An 18,870-nucleotide genomic window follows, 5' to 3' on the forward strand; every position below is an offset into this window, starting at 1 on the left:
TCCTCAAAGGTGTCAAGGGAGCCAGCGGATGCTGCCCAGTGGAACTCTGCCCGGAGACGTGAGACCAGGGAGGTATGGAAATAGGCACCACAGTCGCAGAGCACTCCCTCGTCCAACATCCTCTCCCTGGTATTGTAGATGGTGAGTTTGGCTAAAGCCAGGAGGAGGTTGACGAGGAGGTCTTGCGACTTCGTGGGGCCACGGATAGGGTGTGCGTAAATGAACAAGTGTGGGGAAAAGTGCACCCAGAACCTCAACAAGAGGTTCTGGAGGAGCCGGAACAGGAGCTGCAATCTTGCGCACTCGAGGTAGGCGTGCGCCAGGGTCTCCCTCACGCCGCAGAATGGGCAGGTCTCAGGAAGGGGTGAAGCGTGCCAGGTACACGCCCGTGCTCACGGCTCCATGGATGAGCCGCCAACCGATGAGGCTGAGAGTTATGAGGCCTGGATTCTATTCCTGAGTCTGCTGACATCCTTTGTGTCCTTGACTAAATCACTTAACATCTCTGGTTTTTATCCCACCTCAGTTTCATCCCATCTGTAAAGGTATTTCTAGACTTTCACATGAAGTTTTTTATAACCTATGTTGTTATCCACACTAGACCCACCCCAAGCAAACATTTCTTTTCTGACTGAATCAGCTAACTGCACACTTGCAAATTATTTCCAGTGGTTTTGAATGTCTGTCTTTTTACTGAAGTTCAAATCAAGGGGTTTTACTGTACATGGAGACCTTTTAACATTTGTGACTAACTTCAAATTGAGTCAGCTTTGAAAAATGACACCCCATGCCAATCTGGGAGGTTTACAATTATGTTTTTCTATTTTAAGATTTTTACTTTTTTATTATTGTTTAGAATACCTGTGCAAATAAGAGAGGTGACTGCTTGGTTGACAAAGGGGAGTAAACTGACAAAGTTCTATAAAATGCACAAAGCAAGTAAATTGAAAATCAGTTAAAAAAAAGACCTTTCTCTGTTCTTTCATTTATAGCAATCCTGAGTTGCAGCAATTTAATAATAATAAAAACAGTAGTGTGAGATTTTTTTTTAAATGGGTAATGATTCAAGTATACTTAAAGGAATAATAGAAAATGTAATTTTGTTCATGTTCAGGGCATCTTGAAGCATTTTACCAAGTAATGAGTTAAATACTAGAAATAGTATTTTGTTGAGGGACTGTTAGGTTATGAGGCATCAGACTTTAAATCTATCAGGGTTGAAAATGGGCATTTTATTTAATTATAAAGTCATTTTTGACAGCCACTGTTGTGTAGTATTGTCTTTTTATCCTTTACTTTCATCTGTTGTCAAACTTCTTTAAAGTTCTTATTGGACTTTTAAAAATCTGTTCATAATGATGTGTAATTTCTTATCTTTGTTATCTTGAAGTACAAAATGTATTTCAAAATAAGTATCTCTATCTTATCCAACATGGTGTATAATTTTATAGAAATCTATGTTTTGAAAGGTTACATAGAAGTACACGTCTAAACAATTTCCCTGAAGTTTATATTTTCAAGAACACTTATTTGCTTTTGCATATTTGGCTTTCTAGGTGCCTTAGAACTTGCTGATGTCTCTTCTGAGTTGCCAGGCTTGAAGTGGATGCCAGGGATTACACAATGGAAGGTATTTGGAAGATATTTCTGTAAAGATATATACCATAGTCCCAGTCTTGATGCATGCTTTGTTACCTGCACAATTTAGGACTCTCAGCTCCCTACCCTCTCTTTTGGGTACTTAGGAAGTAAGGGACCCAACTTTACCCCTCTATGGGCTCTGGGCTCTACTCCTCAGTGGACTCAGGGCTCTGCGGGGCCTTTTAACAGTGAAAGAGTCTTACACAGTAAAATCCTTAACCTCTATTTAGTAACAGTTACCAAAACAGAATAAACACGCTAAGCATACAATGCTCACCACTCCCAATAAGGCAGATGAACTTTTCTTGATGGCCAGTCAAGATTAGATTGTCCAGAGCTCTAGTTTCTGCATGGTATGGTCCACAGGTTGTTAAGATCTGACAGCTCTGATCTTGGGCTGTCCCCTGGAGTTAGGTTCCAAAGAACGTCCCTTTGGACCCCAATGTATATAGTTAAAACTTGGTTTCTACCTAGCTATACCTTAGCCAATAATTTTAAACTAAAGTACTACAAAACAGTGTTTTTCACCAATCCTAGCCCAATATGAAACCATTCTTTAACCAGTCCTAGCACATTACGAAACAATTCTTGAACCATTTAGACCCCACCATCTTAGTTCATTTAAATCTTGTGAAATTAGTTATGCACCAAAGAATCAGACAGACCATACAGATAAACAGTAGAGAAGTAGGGACCATAAAGGCCAAACAATAGAGAAGTATAGATTTCACAATCACAACTGTTAAGTGGTTCCTTGCCAGACAAAATATCAAACAAAGTTTTCTTTAAACATCTTACCCTTGATTTCTTTATCTGGAGATGGTGAGTACTATTAGGACAGGAGTGCCGGCCTAACATCCTGGTATTACGTTGTTTTTGATGCAATTTAGATGCAACGGGAGAATATGATTTAGCTCATGTCTGCTGTTTCTCACTCTTGCTGCTGCTTTTATTGCAGAAAAAGGCCCCAGACCTTACAGCTTTGGGTGTAAAATCAGGCAGGAACTAACTCAAAGAGCTCTAAAATTGAGGTATTGGCCTAAGCTAATAAAACTGGAAGAAGTTAAATGATAGCAATAAATATGCCACCAAAGTTTTTAATCCTCCCCAGCTAGAGTACACTCTACAAATCTTTGAGGCTCCACTAATACAGTCTCTCGGGGGGAAAAAATCACCATCATGTTGCTTAATTTTGCTTTTACTTCATTTCAGGCAGTTCTATCTCCCTTTTTGTTGATAATCCTGTCCGATCCACTTTAAGTTGTCTCTTACCTTTAGGCATGAAAAGTTTTATAATCTGTCACAAGAGGAAGCCACCTGGCTTCTTTCCCATCCTTTTTTAGCTGCTGGGATGCTCCAGCCAGTCATCCATCCCTGAGGCTCTGTAGCTGAGCTGGATGCTTGGGGGAAAAAGGGTCAAGAAGTGGACAGGTCCTTCAGACTTCTTGAAATACAGGGAGTCCTCGACTTTACGACATTCGACTTAGGACGGAACGGCACTTACAACATTTCTGAATTGACACCCTGATCTGGCTTGCAACAATTGGTTTCGACTTTACGATGCTTGGTCCTGCAATGGAGTGGATTGTGGTTCCGAGTTACGACTTTTTACTTACGACGTAATTTTCAGGAGCCAATTGTGTTGTAAATCCAAGGATTGCCTGTATTCTTTCAGCAGAAAACAAACGTAGAAGGTTGCTTTAAGTTTCCTGACCCTTCTGACGCTGAAGGCTGAGCCTTAAAATGTGTACCTGTGTAGTAAATGCAAAATGGTTAATGGCATATGCAATTTGGAATCTTGTGTTTTGCATTTCCAATTTAAGTACACACTTTTCGAAGCTTCGCCATGAAATAGAATCTGTCTGCAGAGTCATTTGCAAAATAGACCTGCCTGCAAGTAGAGATGAAGCTAAAAGAAAGGAAAACAGAGGTAACGTAGGATGCCAAATTTATAAAACAAACAGATCTTGCTTTAGTATTTACCTCAGAGGATCCTGGCCGATGAAATGTATTTATGGATAGAATGGTGGTTTGGGAGCGTGATTCTAGTTATTTAGGTTGCATCTCCAGCTTTACCATAAATGGAAAGGGGTTCAAGTAGCATCCATAGTTGTACACAAATAGCAAAGCACGAAGTGAAAAGATTTTGCTTTTCCTTGAGTGGGAGTCATACTTTACTTTTTAAATAAGCAAAAAGATAGGGTTTACACACACACACTGCTTCAGTCAAGATGCAAAATATCCAGAAAGAATGTTAACTGATGTACTGCATTTCTGTGAATGTTTATGCTAAAAATTGATCTCAAGATAGAAATCTTCCCCATAACATAAAGATGTGTATTCAAAATAATGCACGAACAGTATGCAGAGAAATATTGGCAGATTCACTTGTCTCAAACCCATGTCTTCTACTTGAGAATGTACGTTAAGCCTTATTTTAGTGCATTTGTGGATCGTGAAAACAGCAGTAAAGATTAAGTGCAAGACTCTTTAAATTCCTGGTTTTCATTGCACATAATTTTGTTAAATAAATCTTTACCACTGAAACTTTTAATGCTCGGGTTTGTCCAAAGGTGTAACTAGCTTCCTTTAAAACTACAGTCTTTATGGTGGCTTTTAAGTTAGCTGATCATGATGTGGGGGAGGAGAACATATCTTATTCAAATATGCCCATTACAATTCCAACACACCAATATGGATAGGTTTCAGAGTAGCAGCTGTGTTAGTCTGTATCCGCAAAAAGAAGAACAGGAGTACTTGTGGCACCTTAGAGACTAACAAATTTATTAGAGCATAAGCTTTCGTGGACTACAGCCCACTCAAAAACCAGTGGGAGAACACTTTAACCTGTCTGGTCATTCAATGACAGACCTGCGGGTGGCTATATTACAACAGAAAAACTTCAAAAACAGACTCCAACGAGAGACTGCTGAGCTGGAATTGATATGCAAACTAGACACAATCAACTCTGGTTTGAATAAGGACTGGGAATGGCTGTGCCATTACAAACATTGAATCTATCTCCCCTTGTAAGTATTCTCACACTTCTTATCAAACTGTCTGTACTGGGCTAGCTTGATTATCACTTCAAAAGTTTTTTTTCTCTTAATTAATTGGCCTCTCAGAGTTGATAAGACAACTCCCACCTGTTCATGCTCTCTGTATGTGTGTGTATATATATCTCCTCAATATATGTTCCATTCTATATGCATCCGAAGAAGTGGGCTGTAGTCCACGAAAGCTTATGCTCTAATAAATTTGTTAGTCTCTAAGGTGCCACAAGTACTCCTGTTCTTCAATATGGATAGAACTCTCTCAGGTCAAAGTTGTGAGATTCAGCAGAGGTCACCTTATGCTTTTTCTGCTGAGTTATGTAGGCTTTCCTTGGTACTTCCATGACTGTTTCCTTTCTGACTGTATGTCAGAACATCATGCTGAAGGAGACCCCATCTTGTCCATGGGCTATGGACCAGAGAATAAGAACCTGTTGTGATGTATGCTTTCATAGATTTTAAGACTGGAAAGGACCAATAGATCAATCCACTCTGACTACCTGTATAACACTCTCTAGAATTTCACCAGATTACCTCTACATTGAGTCCAGTAATTTGTATAAAGTACATCTTCACGAAAAACAGGTTTTGTACAAGGCTAATTCAAAAATGGCTGAATTTTAGAAGTTGCAACTTCATGTGCTAGTCTTGACAATTCTTAAAGTATAAGTGAATGAAATTTAGTACAAAAACCCTTCATTATTATGTTGTATGTGATAACAGAGTAACATAAAACCGTATTGTACGAGCAGTTGTGGTTTCATGCTGTTGCTTCATTGGAGTTCCACAACTGTGTACTTTTGATATTGTCCAAATGTGGAAGTATGCAGTTAATTCAGCAGAATAGAGCTATTCCTTTTTTGTCTTAAACGTATATTAATATGATAAGAGATTAAATTAATCGTACAAGTCAGGAAAATGTTACCATTCTTACAGAAATGTTTACATATGTGCAAGGATATCAAGTCATGATTTTTTTTTTTTTTTCCTTGGTAAATGTATCCCGTATAAATATACTCAGACTAATATTACCAAGTTAAGGTTCCTACAGGAATTTTGAATTTCCCACCTTTTTTTATGTGGTTAGTTTTTCAACCTGCATTATTTTTTTGTGTTCCATCTGTATTTGTTAACAAGTAAATTAACATCAAATTTTATTCCTAAATGAACTGCTGGCACTAGTAATCTTGATACAGCCGTTTAGTTGTTACATAGGGTTGCCAACTTCCTAATTCTAGAAAACTGAACACCCTTGCCCCGCCCACTGCCCCTCCCCTCCCTCCGTTGCTTGATCTTCCCCACTCTCTCGTGCTCATTTTCACTGCAAGGCCCAAACAGGCATATTTATTGTTTTGACAGATGTATTAAGTTCAAGTTTTATTTGTTACAGGACACTAGAGCTGGCAGCCAAATAAGTCAAAAAGGGTAATTTAAAAAAAAAAAATGAAATTTCACAAAGATGTTCATGATTCTTTCCCTCCCCGCTTCCCATTTTTCATAACCAGCTGCATGTTCTGCGAGTGCTTGCTCATATCAATTCCAGTTAGGTGTGTGCGCGTGCACAGAAGTCAGAAAACTTTTTCCTAACAGCTACCCATTGGGCTGGCTGTGGAGCCCCCTGGAGTGGCGCTGATATAAGACCCTGCCAGCCCAACCTCCCTTCAGTTCCTTCTTACCGCCCATGACGGTTGTTGGAACAGTGGTCTCTTGCTAGCAAGTTCCCCACTACTCCCTAGCATTCTCTTATCGTTGTAAATAGTTCCCTTTGTTAGTATCGTTAGTAGTTATCTTAGTGTTAAGTGCAGTATAGTGGTTGGGGTTTTTTCCCCTTCAGTGAGTGCCCTACTAAAGTTATTTTAATTTTATGTATGGAATTAGGACCACACATTATCATAGCTACAATGGGTCCATTAAAGGCCCACTCCTGAAGCCCAAATACAAATCCATAGAGCACAACCACAGAAATACACACCTGTCCAGATACCTATATAAATAAATCTGTAGAAACTGACACCCACACCTACATGCAGGTACACACGTGTATTCGTGTGTACACATCTAGCATGCACTAAAACACATACTTCTACATTATTTAATATTATAATTGTTGCTTAATGCCTAGAGACCCCAGCTAAGTTCAGGGCTCCAGGGTGGTAAGTGCTGGACATACATATAAAAAGAGAGAGTCTGCAACAAAGAGTTTATAATGTAGCTAGGCAAAGGTAGGGAGAAATGTAGGATACATTGACTCTTCTGCAATTACTAGTCAACAGCATTCATTTTTAAGAAATAACACGTTTCTTTTAGAATTCCCTTCTCTTAAAAACTTGCTATGAAATGAATACACATTTTATGCCATCAATTTTTTTGCGCAAGCCAGCAAAAGGAATAAAAGTCAGTTAGGCTGCAAATTTTATTCACACAGGTATATACACATGTGGCAATACACACACACACCTTCCTACAAAAAGACACACGGTCTCTTACACACATACAATGCATGCATGCACACACTTGCCTACACAGAAACTTTTTCATACACTTTTTCAGGGGCTGCCTAAATCACCTAGCCGGGAAGGGAGGAGGGTGGGCTGGAGGGGAAAAGATGGGGGTGGGGTGGGGATGGAGGAGAGAGGATTGGGAGGGAAAGAGGCTAAGGACAAGAACAGGGTAGGGGTGAGAGGAGGCAGTGAAGGGGAGAGAGGAGGAGGTGTGTGGGGGTATGTGGGGTAGAGGGAGATGCAGGGGGAAGCAGAAGGCTATGGGTGCATGAGGATGTGGGGGGCACAAGGGTGTATAGGGACATAATGGGAGTGCAGCAGTATATGGAGGCAAATAGTGTACAGGGCTGTGGGCGGTGAAGGACATAGGGGTGGCGGCTCTGGGAGCTGGAGAGGATGGGTTGGAGAGCACTGTAAGGAGCACAGGGCTGGGGTGGGTAGTTGTGGGTGGTAGGATGGGATGGGGAGGTATGCAGTAAGGAGAGCGGGTTGGGATGCAGTGATGGGGGGGCGTGGGGGTTGGGATGGGGAGGGATGCAATGGCAGGGAATAGGGGTGCAGAAGAATTAGAATGGGAAGGGATGCAGTGAAGGGGGTTGGGGGTGCAGCCCCATTCCCAGCACTCGGAGACAGGGATACACATACCTCAAACTCTTGGGTGCTGGCACTGGGGGGAGAGACGAGGAGAAGGGGGCCGGGCAGCAGTGGGAGAGGGGCATGCCATGTGACCCCCTCAACAGCCGCATGCTGAGCGCTCTCGAGTCACACTTGCACTAGTTCCTCCCGTGCTGTGACCGAGCCAGTAGGAGCTGCGGGCGGGGAAGCACGTGAACCTCGCTGGCTGCCCCTAAGGCTAGGAGCTGGACATGCCGGCTGCTTCCCAACCTGGGAGCCGCATGGCACAGAGGCTAGCAGGGAGTCTGCCAGCCCCACTATGCGGCGCGACGGCAGCGCCAACTGGACAGTCAATGGCACGGTCAGCGGTGCTGACTGGAGCTGCCAGGATCCCTTTTTGACCAGGCGTTCCGATCCAAAACTGGACACCTGGTCACCGTATTGTTACGTGATGCAAAATTGCAGGCTGAAATGACATTATCCCATTTTCCCTGCAGGTAATGCTAAAAGATGGACAGTGGTTTGAATCCTGGAAGGACGTGCCTTCTAACAGGCAGACCCAAATTCGGCCCACCATGTTCCCAATAAAAGATGAAGAAAAACTAAAAGCAATGAACCTGGAGCGTTGGTAAGTTTTCCCAGAGTGGCTTAAAGTGATAGGGAATTTTGAGGTTTAGCTTTTATGGTGATGTGAAGATACCTTGTGGTAACTGGCAGTTCAGTTTTAGGAATGAATTGTGCGCTAGAACTAAACTTTTAAGTGGCTAGGATGAGGTATTCATTGTAAGCATTGGTAACTGGATACTATGATTAGAACCCTAAAAATACATAAGGCAATAAGAGATAATTATAGGTTGATTTCAAGGAAGATTGTACTACTTCATGACAACATAAGGACAAATTCTGGCTTCATTTACAATTTGACAGAATTACTACAAGTGTATACAGGGCATGAAAAGTGCTATGTAACAGCTAGGTATTATTGTTAGGTCTCTTGATTAAAATAGTAGTGCAGTTAAATAACCAGTTGTGTGCAAATTGGAAAGCCTTTCGTAGTGAATAATCTTTTAAAAAAAAAAAAAAAAAAATCAAGCATTTAAAATTCTCATTTTATCAACCCTAAAGTTTAGTCAAATATAAAACTAAGGATATTTTAAACAACTGATGCAATTCACTATAGGAAGCTAGAATATTTCATTTAGACTCTGTTTCTAACTTAATGATTTCATCTTCCTAATTTTAACAGATACATAATTTACACTAAAGTAAATGTGAGCATGTTTCTTTCAGTATTTCATAAAAATCCGATTGCTGGTATTGACCATGAAGTACTTTTTTCCCTCTCCAGCATTAGAATATTGCCACATCACCAGAACACTGGAGGTTTCTTTGTGGCTGTATTAATAAAAAAATCGTCAATGCCATGGAATAAACGCCAATCTAAGGTAATGTTCCTTTTTAAAGAGCAGTGATGACCGCATATATAGTGTTTTGGAAGCTTTCATAAACTATTTAGAGTATTATTGGAAAAATCACAGTTAGTAAAGGTAGTTGTCTTTCATGCCCATCCGTGAAGTATTTTTTAAACACTGCAAAAGTTCAGTTTTTCTTATTTTATGGAAACAAAGTATGTATTTATATGAAATCTTAACTTTTTCTAGTTGTATATTAAACTCATGTGGTGGCCCTTCCAGTGTGGAACTTATTTGCAAAAACATTTCATGAAAACTCCAGAACTTGATTCAATGCTAGAATGACCTTTCCAAGATGTATAAATACTTTTCATACTGATAAACACTTTGCTTTACAGGATTATTGTTAAATAAATAAATGTAGGTGTCACATTGGGAATGTGGTATATTAAAGGTATATCATCAACTGAAAAATCGTTCTATCTGAATTTCTTTGTTAGAAATAATACCTAAGATTGCTAGAACTGAAAGAAATTAAAATCATTTTTCTGTTTTGTCTGTTTGTTTTGTGTAGTCAGCTAGCTTGTCCCTTTTGTTTGTGTGGGCCTTTCACACAGCAAGAAGGTAAAGGAAAACATTTAGAAGCAGGTTTTCAAAAGAACCTAAGGCAGGGATTCTTAAACTGGGGGTTGGGACCCCTCAGGGGGTCACAAGGTTATTACATGGGGGGGGTCGCAAGCTGTCCACTTCCACCCCAAGCCCTGCTTTGCCTCCAGCATTTATAATGGTGTTAAATATATTTAAAAGCCTTTTTAATTTATAAGGGGGGGTTGCACTCAGAGACTTGCTATGTGAAAGGAGTCACCAGTACAAAAGTTTGAGAACCACTGACCTAAGGTATTTAGGGTTCCATAGTCTGTAAATCCCTTTTACAAGTAGGAAAAGGGGATTGTGAAATCCCAGTAAAATAGAAAGGCAGATACTGTACTAAAAGAACACTTTTTTTTTTTTTTTAAACTGACAAGATTTCAAGTTGGTGTCCCTTTAACTTGCAATGTTGCATCTCTTTAGAGGGGAATATTCCTCATGGAAATCAAGTGGAACGATGAGGTGAAGTGACTTGCCCAGCAGGCCAGTGGCAGAGCTAGAAATAGTTTTAGTCCAGTGGTTTCTTCACTAGGCTGCTATGTGATTCCTCAGTGTTCAGTCCCCCCTTCTGTACATGTTGTTACAATGGAATGGAGATATGTTTGAAATGTTTGCAATGTGTAGTTGCTAACAGGGCTGGTGAGAGAAATTTCATCTATGATCTGTCTCAAACCCTTGACAGTTTTATTATATTATTTTATAATTTTTAATGCGTGAGAGAAGACAGGTGTGTCTTCCTCTCTCCTTCTGCCTTCCACCTCACCATTCCCCTCAATGTGTACCTCCTTCCCCATCAAAATGTCCAGCACCCCTTCCCATCCCATTAAGCCATTAGTTGGCACTGTAGAAACCATTAACATGGAAAAAGTTACTTCTTGCTGTCTCATGCCCTATGCTGCTGCATGCACATACCACAGGCCTAGCAGTTGCAGTTTCAAGGGCTGCACACTACCTTGGTTATATAGTCTGAGCTGCATGCTGAGCTGGCCCCTCACTCCTACTACCAACCTCCAGCTGTGACTGTTGCACCTGCTTCAGCCAGGCTTTTCCAGCCACCATGCTCCAGCTGCACCCAGCCTGCCCCTCCTCCAAACTGTACCACTTCCCAACAGATTGACCAGCCTCCACACCCCACACAGGGAATATTTTAACTATTCCTTTTCTGGATTTCATGTCTTTAAATTTGTTACCTTCATTCCCACTCCCCAGAGCCTCAAACTCAGTGAGAAAGTAGAGGGGCTCAGCCCCCTGCCGAGGGGTTAGGGCTTCCATATATCCTAGCATGCACACCAATGGGGAGAGTTGCCTACCTCCAGTTTCTGCTATTCCTGATATTTTCCAACCACTCCTGTGTTCTCCTTTTCCACTTTCCTTAATTTCTACCCCCTCCACTTTACCGGAGGTCCTCTTCCCCCCCTCCCCCCATTCCTCTTTCCATCCCTTAATGGAGACCCAAACCCTTCTTCCCCTGTTGCCACCTACTCTTGCACCTCTAGTTGCCTCTCCCCTCCCCCTAAGCATTCTTGTGGGAAAAAAAAAATTTTTCCAGAAAGTTTCAGTGCCTTCTGTACTCCGATTACATTTCTCAAAACAGACACACACTCCAACAACTTGACAAATGGCCCAGAATTTTGGCCACTAACAGTATCTCTCACCTTCAAGGCAGTTTGAACAACTGGGTAGACTTTAGAGGACTTAGGAAAAGTTGAGGTTTAAATGGAAAGCTGATCTTAACCTTAACTATAGCCGAGTTCTCGCTTTGCTATAATGGGGTGCATAGAGACCAAATACAGTGCATGTATCTTTGAATGGATGGTAACGTGACCTTTGGGGAGCTACTTTATCTACAATTTATATACAATTACATTTTATGTAAATGTTAGTGAGAGCTGAGCATATGTTCATTTTAGGGATAATGTAGGCATTTTATTATAACAGTTGTATCTAACTTTTTCTTCATTATAATCTGGAACAGCTTCAGCGCAAGTTATCACAGAGAACAGGAGACGTTTCAGTGAGTGCACCTGCTACAGAAGATGGCTCTTTAGAAATTGTTGAAGAACCACCAGATGCTGAGGATGAAGAATCTAAGGAAACTCAACACTTGCTAAATGTAGAGAGTGAGCAAAGCAAAAAAGATGGAGTATGTGGGTAAGAGACTACATTTAAGCATCTGTCCTGTCCTTGCTTCCTAACTGAGTGTCTAACACGAGTCCCGTACTCAGTGGAGAACTCCAGTTCTGTTCAGTTCTTAAATTGTATGTCTAATTTTAAAAAGTGGACCTAATAGAATACAAACCGCACTTTCCATAACATGATCATTTGCTTTAATTTTGCCCTTTTCCCTTGCCCTGTCCTTAGATTGGTGCTAAAGACATTTAAAGAGCTTACAAACACATTGCTGACAATGTGTGTGTTTGCTGTACAAGACTCAGTGGAGGATGCAGTTCCAGTCTTGATTATCTTACTCTCTGAATTCTCAAAGAACTGGACTGAATAACTGGGCAGCCCAGAGGGAAGGGTGCTGAGTTAGGATGCCTTTTTAATAGTGGAGTGATGATGTTTTTTTGCAGACATGGCTCGGTATTTGTGACCTTTTTAAGAAATTAGTTTAAAAGAGGAACTTAAATGAAGAGAGTAGGTCTGTGGTACACTGGGATAGGAATGGAGTTTTAGGCATAGAAGGCACCATGGAAGAAAGCATAAAAGAGTGAGGAGGAGAAAAAGGTTTCAGTAGTGAAGTGATGAGACTGATTATGGATAGGTAAAAAATGAGAGCACCCAACTCTGTATTGTCTATATTAAGATACCTGCATTTTATGGAATCATAGATTTTGTTTATACCTTCAAAAACATTTTATGGGTATTTTAAACCCTTCATTTCAATGTGTCAGCTGTGCAAGCAAAGGTTTACATCACATCTAATACACTTCAGTGCTTGATTTTTTTCACTCGCACTACATCAACCTCCTATCTGCACTAACTGCTTCTTACATCAATTTCCTATCATAGCAGTATGGAAACAGTTGCCTCTTCTGGCTCCTGCAGAGTCCATTATTTCTCCCTTCCCTACTGAGGAGGCAGTACTACTTTCAAGAGTTGAGCTGTTGCTGCTCCTGATCCTCTTCTCTTTGTCTTATCACCCACCTGCTTTCCCATTTGTGTCTGAGAAAATGTCTCGGCATGCTTCACAATTGCTCCCTCCATAAGCCTCTGCTCATCTTCCAGCTGCCATATAATTTCTCTTCTGCCATCTCCATCTAGGAGTTTTCAGTGATTAAAATTGTAGAATAGTATTGAATGCTAGGTGAAGTATGGGAAAATGTCAATGCCTGGTTTTGTACGTTTGTTACTATTTGCAGAACAAGCATTGACTAATGAGTAAATCTGCAGTGTTTAACAAAGTATTTACATGAATTTGCTTCTAGACCACCACCATCTAAGAAAATGAAGCTGTTTGGATTTAAAGAAGATCCGTTTGTGTTCCTCTCTGAAGATGATCCATTATTTCCACCCATCCAGTAAGGAGAAATTCTGTCATTTTATTCTGTAATAAAGGTTTCAAAAGTAATTCACGATCAGTTCCACAGGTGACTAGGTCTAGTATAATGCTTGGGGGGAAAAAATCTAGATTATTGCTCATACATAAAGCAAGCTTCCTCAATTTTAAGATGAAGTGAACATACTCAAAACTATAACTCTTCCTTTTACATGGAAATAGCCAAGTAAGAATGAAAATTGAGTTAAGCTTAGAAATATATTCAGAATGCAGGCAAGGCATTCAGCATGGAAATTTTCAACTGAACTTTATTTAAAAAAAATTTTTTTTTTTCCTCTGAATTTTCTAAAATGCTTTGATTCTATCGAGTGCATGGATTAACCTCATGTATTCTCAAGCCAAACCATCTATTAAGTGGCTGAGTCAGGAGGGGGTTGTGGGGAATAGGTTAGTCAATAAATTGTCATTTACTCAATCTTGAACTTGGGCAAACAAAACATAAATATTATGACCACAGGAAGTTTTATGCATTGGATCCTTCATTCCCCAAGATGAATTTATTAACGCGAACTCAAGAAGGAAAGAAGAGACAGCTATACATGGTTTCTAAGGAGCTAAGGAATGTATTGCTGAACAACAGTGAGAGAATGAAGGTATGACTCTTTATTTTTAGATTTTCAGCATGGGGCCCATAGGCAATCAGTGTGTGGATACTTGTTTGTGTATCCCTCCAGAACCTAATGTCTGTCTACAGAAGCTATCGGCTGCTGGGACCTTCACTTAGTTGGAATGGGTGTGTTTTTGTTTCCTCTTGCCTTATTGTCAAGGAAGTGACTGTCTGAATTTTTGGTACCCAGTTTCCTCCAAGACTGGAAGGAATATTACTTTTACAAGATGGGGGAAGGGAATTCTTTAAAATGGAGATGGTGCCACCCTGCATAATGAAAATAAAATAAGTGGAGAGGACCGTACAATAGAATCTGTATAGATACATTTTATTCTTATAACCTGGGATTTGTAACAGTGGAGTAGAGCTGGTTGGGAACTTCTCAAACAAAACTTTTTTTGTGGGAAAAATGATGATTCTTTGAAGCCAAAACTACTACTGTGAGTGCTTGTCTACATATGTTCCACGTCAAGTACATGTGCTCTATGCCCCAAAGATTGGAACACTTTGGTCAGCAGTCTCTGTTGTTCACACCTGCTCCCTCAAAGCCTGGGGCCACAGGGACTTGCTGACTGCTTCCAGGAGAGGCGCGGGGTCAGGGTAGGCAGGGAGCCTGCCTTAGGTCTGCTGCGCTGCCCAGCCGGAGCCCACACCTCACTCCCGCCACATCCCAACCCCCAGCCCTGAGCCCCCTCCTGGAGCCTGCACCCCAGCCCATAGCCCCCTTGAGCATCCAAACTCCCTCCCAGAGCTTGCACCTCCTCGTGCACCCCAACCCCCTATCCCAGGCTCAGCCTGGAGCCCCCTCCCACACGCTGAACCACTTGGCCCCAGTCCAGAGCCTGCACTCCAATCCCCTGCCCAATGAAAGTGAGTGATGGTGGGGGAAAGTGAGCAACAGAGGGAGGGGGATGAAGTGAGTGGGGGCAGTGCCTTGAGGAAGGGGCAGGGCAAGAGTGTTTGGGTTTGTGTGATTAAACACTTGGCAACCCTACTTGAGGGGATAAAAGAGGGCAGAGCAACCAACCGTCATTTCCTTTCACTGTCCTTGACTGTTAGTCAGAACCAGTTGATAGTGTCCCATCTTGTCTGCTCGTATATTAGTTTACCTGTAAATAGTTAGTTATTGGTAGTTAGAGTATATCGTAATTGATCTGATAAGTTTTTAGTTTATTTGGTTTTTTGTTTTGTTTTTCCCAGTAGGGAAACTTCCTCATGTCTGCTCAAAACTCCCCAGGTTTTAAATTGTGTTGTCATGTGAGGCTGCTGTGCCCCTTAATGACAGTTCTCTACTGTAATTGTCTTTACTGCCTGGCTGATGGACTTGTTAGGGGAAAATGTAGGGATTGTAAGTCCCTTATGAAAAGGTCTGCTAAATTCAAAGAAAACAGGCTAAAACTTCCTCTGTTTCATTGATTTTTCTAACCTATTTCAGATCCTGAAGGGAGATAGGATCTTCCCAGTCTGGAACAATTGTCAGCTAAAAGTGACCTCAGAGGGTCACTGTTACTTCAGCCTCTGCTGGGGCAGATAGCAGAAAAACCCTATTACTGGAAGTAGCACAAGGCTCAGTCCTCTACTAAAACTGCTCCAAAAAAGAAAGGAGAGATTCCCCTTCCTTGCTCTTCAGAGATTGCTTCTAAAATTACCTCAAGTCCCTTCAGGTCTCAAAGAGAGAGCCTCTAAGATCTTGGGGCTGCTAGTGCCTGCTTCTCTAGCACCAGGCAGAGGGCTTCTCTTAGCAGTGGCACTGCGCTCCTCAGCTCTGCTTCCTTCAGCTCCAACACAGTCACAGCTGTTAGCTTTGGGGCCAACTCATTCATGGCAATGCTTTAAGGAGCCAAGGTTGCTGCTGCCAGCTGTATCTAGGTCTAAAACCTTCAAACTGGATCTGTCCCCAGCAGAGCAGCAAAGTGCTGATGTGCACAGCATGAGGGGATCTGACTGTGACTGCCCTCTGAGCCTCCATTGCTGTCCACGTCAGGACCATTGGGGATATTGCTTAGGAGTCCTGTAGGATCTGCCCCTCAACAGGGAGATGAAGCTGTGCTGTCGTCGTCTTCTGATAGTGAGGATGCCTCACCTTCATCAAGGTTGCCATGTTATGATCCATATAAAGTGGGGATGCAGACTAGGATTAAAGGCAAACTAAGGTAAATTAAGCCAGTTCCCTCTGCCTAATATTCAACCCCCAGCCACGTTTTTTTCATCTATGTGGTCAAAGTTTGATCTTATTGGCTCCTGTAGTCCTATCAACACACCACCGGACACTCTTCAACATCTGCTTCCAGAGAGAGGTCGCCTTCACCTCAGGATCTGTCTGCGTTTCAGTATCCGCAATTATGTCAGCAGTTTGGGGTCTCTGCTTTTTAGCTGCATTGGCTTCTCACTAAGGATGTTACTTAGCATAAGGCTATTGATATTATCCTAACTTACGCATCCCCTTCATTACCAGATAAAGCTGATTCATCACCTTAGACTTTACCAGGATTATAAATTAAACTTTGGTAAATGGCAATGATACTTGAAATGCCAATTCAGACTGTCCAAGATAAGGGACATAAATTATTGGACATTTTATGTATGTCCTAATCTGAGGGGCTTGCTTTTCCCATAAACAAGATTGTTTTAGAACTGTCACAGTTACAATGGCAGATACCAGCATCACTGCCTGCAACTTGTAAAAAGGTGAAAAAATGGTATCGGTTCCTTCAGTTGGGTTTGAATATTTTCCATTTTGGGTGCTGGAAATAATTCAAAAAAGTTATTAGTCTATCCAGTAGCCGCAACCTCCTTCCTTGTCCTTCTCCTGGGAGGGGGTTCCTGAAGAGTCTACTTTGGCAAGGGGTTCAGTTGCTTCTAACTCTAGGGCCTGTCAAGGAAGTTCCCTGTTCAGCATTGGGCAAACCGCTTCTATGCCCAATATTTCCCGATTCCCAAGAAATCAGGAGGCTCGCATTTGACATTAGACTTCAGAAATCTAAATTCCTTTGTGCATCAGTTCAAGTTTCAGATGGTAGCCCTCTCTTCCTTTCTGCCCATCCTGGATCCTCTTGATTGGTTTGCAGCTCTCGATTCACCTAACACATTAAAAATACCTGTTTTGTACTGGGCAGTATGCATTACCAATGCAGGGTCTGCCTTTTGGCTTGATGATGGCCACAGGGACTTTTATGAAGTACCTGGTTGTAGTTGTAGTGCATTTAAGTTGAAGGAATATCTTGGTTTACCTGTATATCAATGACTGATTAGTTCAGGTTTCTTCTCCTTGATAAGTATCAGACAACATTCAGTACAGGGCTGGCTCTAGGCACCAGCAAAACAAGCTGGTGCTTGGGGCGGCACATTTTTAGGGGCGGCATGGCCGGCACCAGAATGTCGCCCCTAAAAATGTGCCCCGGCCGCCCTAGCTCACCTCCACTGCTGCTGCCACGGCGTGCGAATCAGCTGTTTCGCGCCGCGGTGGCTTGGGGTCTCCCCCTCCCTCCCAGGCTCTCAAACCTGGGAGGGAGGGGGAGATCCCGAGCGGCCGTTTCGCGCGCCGCTGCTCCCCCTCCTTCCCAGGCTTGGGAGCCTGGGAGGGAGGGGGAGAAGCGGCACCCGCGCCGCGGCCACTCGGAGTCTCCCCCTCCCTCTCAGGCTCTCAAACCTGGGAGGGGGGGAGAAACTCCAAGTGGCCGCGGCATGGGCGCCGCTTCTCCCCCTCCCTCCCTCCCTCCCTCCTAGGCTTGAGAGCCTGGGGGGAGGAGGCAGGGCTGTGGATTTGGGGAAGGGGCGGAGTTGAGGTGGGGCCGGGGGGTGGGGTAATTAAAGAACCGGGGAGGGGGGGCGCAAAATTGTTTTTGCTTTGGGCAGCAAAAATCCTAGAGCCAGCCCTGATTCAGTACATAAGAATAAACAAGGGCCTGTCAGACAGAACAAGCCTTTTTGCCTGTTGGGTCATATGGCCTCATGCACTCTGGTAAGTCCATTTGCAAGGCTGCATCTTCAGGAGTGGCTAAAAACCCTTTATCGCCTCGGAGTTCAGAGTATGGATGTGAAGCTGCAGATTTCCTCAGTTGGTGGAAGGATCAGCAGCAAGTTTGCAAGGACATTCCTTTCTCCCCATCACTTCCTGCAAGGTTGATTGTCACATCAGTGTTATTTTAGAGATGTCTCATTTCAGGGTCAATGGTCTCATTGCATTACCTGACATCCTATTAATGTTCTGGATCTCCAGTCAATATGGCTTGCATGCAGCTCCTTTCTCTCTCATGTTGTAGGTCAACATATTGAAATATGATTGACAATACTGCAACAGTATTTCATGTGAATAAGTAGGGCAGAGCCAGGGAAGCAGTCCTTTTATGGAATTTATGTATTACTTGGCATAACTTAACAATATCCGCTGTTCATCTGGCGTCTCTTCACAGTTTATTGGTAGACTGTCTAAGCAGGAATTTTTTGATGAACCGCAAGAGGACTGTAAAGGACTCTGTCGTTAAGTCTGTGTTTGGTCAATGGGGCATACCCCAAATAGATTTATTCCCACCAACCACAAGAAATGCACGTCTTTCTGCTCAAAGTGGGGACAGAACCTGAGTTCTTTAGAGGATGTTTTTCTGATTCCATGGTCTCAGGGTCTGCTTTATGCTCACCCCTGTTCCCTTAATCCCTTGTGTTGAGGAAAATCAAACAAAATGGAGCCCTGGTTATTCTGGTAGCTCCAGTATGGCACAAACAGCACTGGTTTGCAGGACTCGGGAAACAGTTGCTTCCTCTTCCACTGTGTGCTGACTTGGTCAGCCAGAACAATAGGACCACTTTTCACCCAGTTGTGGCATCTTTCAGCTCT

General features: G+C 42.4%; 1 protein-coding gene across 2 annotated transcripts in view; it reads left to right on the forward strand.

Annotated features, from left to right (window-relative positions):
• The window catches only part of NSUN2 (NOP2/Sun RNA methyltransferase 2), a 57,718-nt gene that overhangs the window by 26,039 nt on the left and 12,809 nt on the right, over positions 1 to 18,870 (forward strand). For both annotated transcript variants that reach the window (XM_054018160.1, XM_054018161.1), the window contains exons 10-15: positions 1,557 to 1,630; positions 8,308 to 8,438; positions 9,159 to 9,255; positions 11,846 to 12,021; positions 13,299 to 13,391; positions 13,887 to 14,022. In XM_054018160.1, coding sequence (XP_053874135.1) covers positions 1,557 to 1,630; positions 8,308 to 8,438; positions 9,159 to 9,255; positions 11,846 to 12,021; positions 13,299 to 13,391; positions 13,887 to 14,022 — 707 coding nt within the window. The remainder of the gene's footprint in view (positions 1 to 1,556; positions 1,631 to 8,307; positions 8,439 to 9,158; positions 9,256 to 11,845; positions 12,022 to 13,298; positions 13,392 to 13,886; positions 14,023 to 18,870) is intronic.

Source organism: Malaclemys terrapin, chromosome 2, assembly GCF_027887155.1.
Source record: "Malaclemys terrapin pileata isolate rMalTer1 chromosome 2, rMalTer1.hap1, whole genome shotgun sequence".
In the NCBI taxonomy this organism is placed as follows: domain Eukaryota; kingdom Metazoa; phylum Chordata; order Testudines; family Emydidae; genus Malaclemys; species Malaclemys terrapin.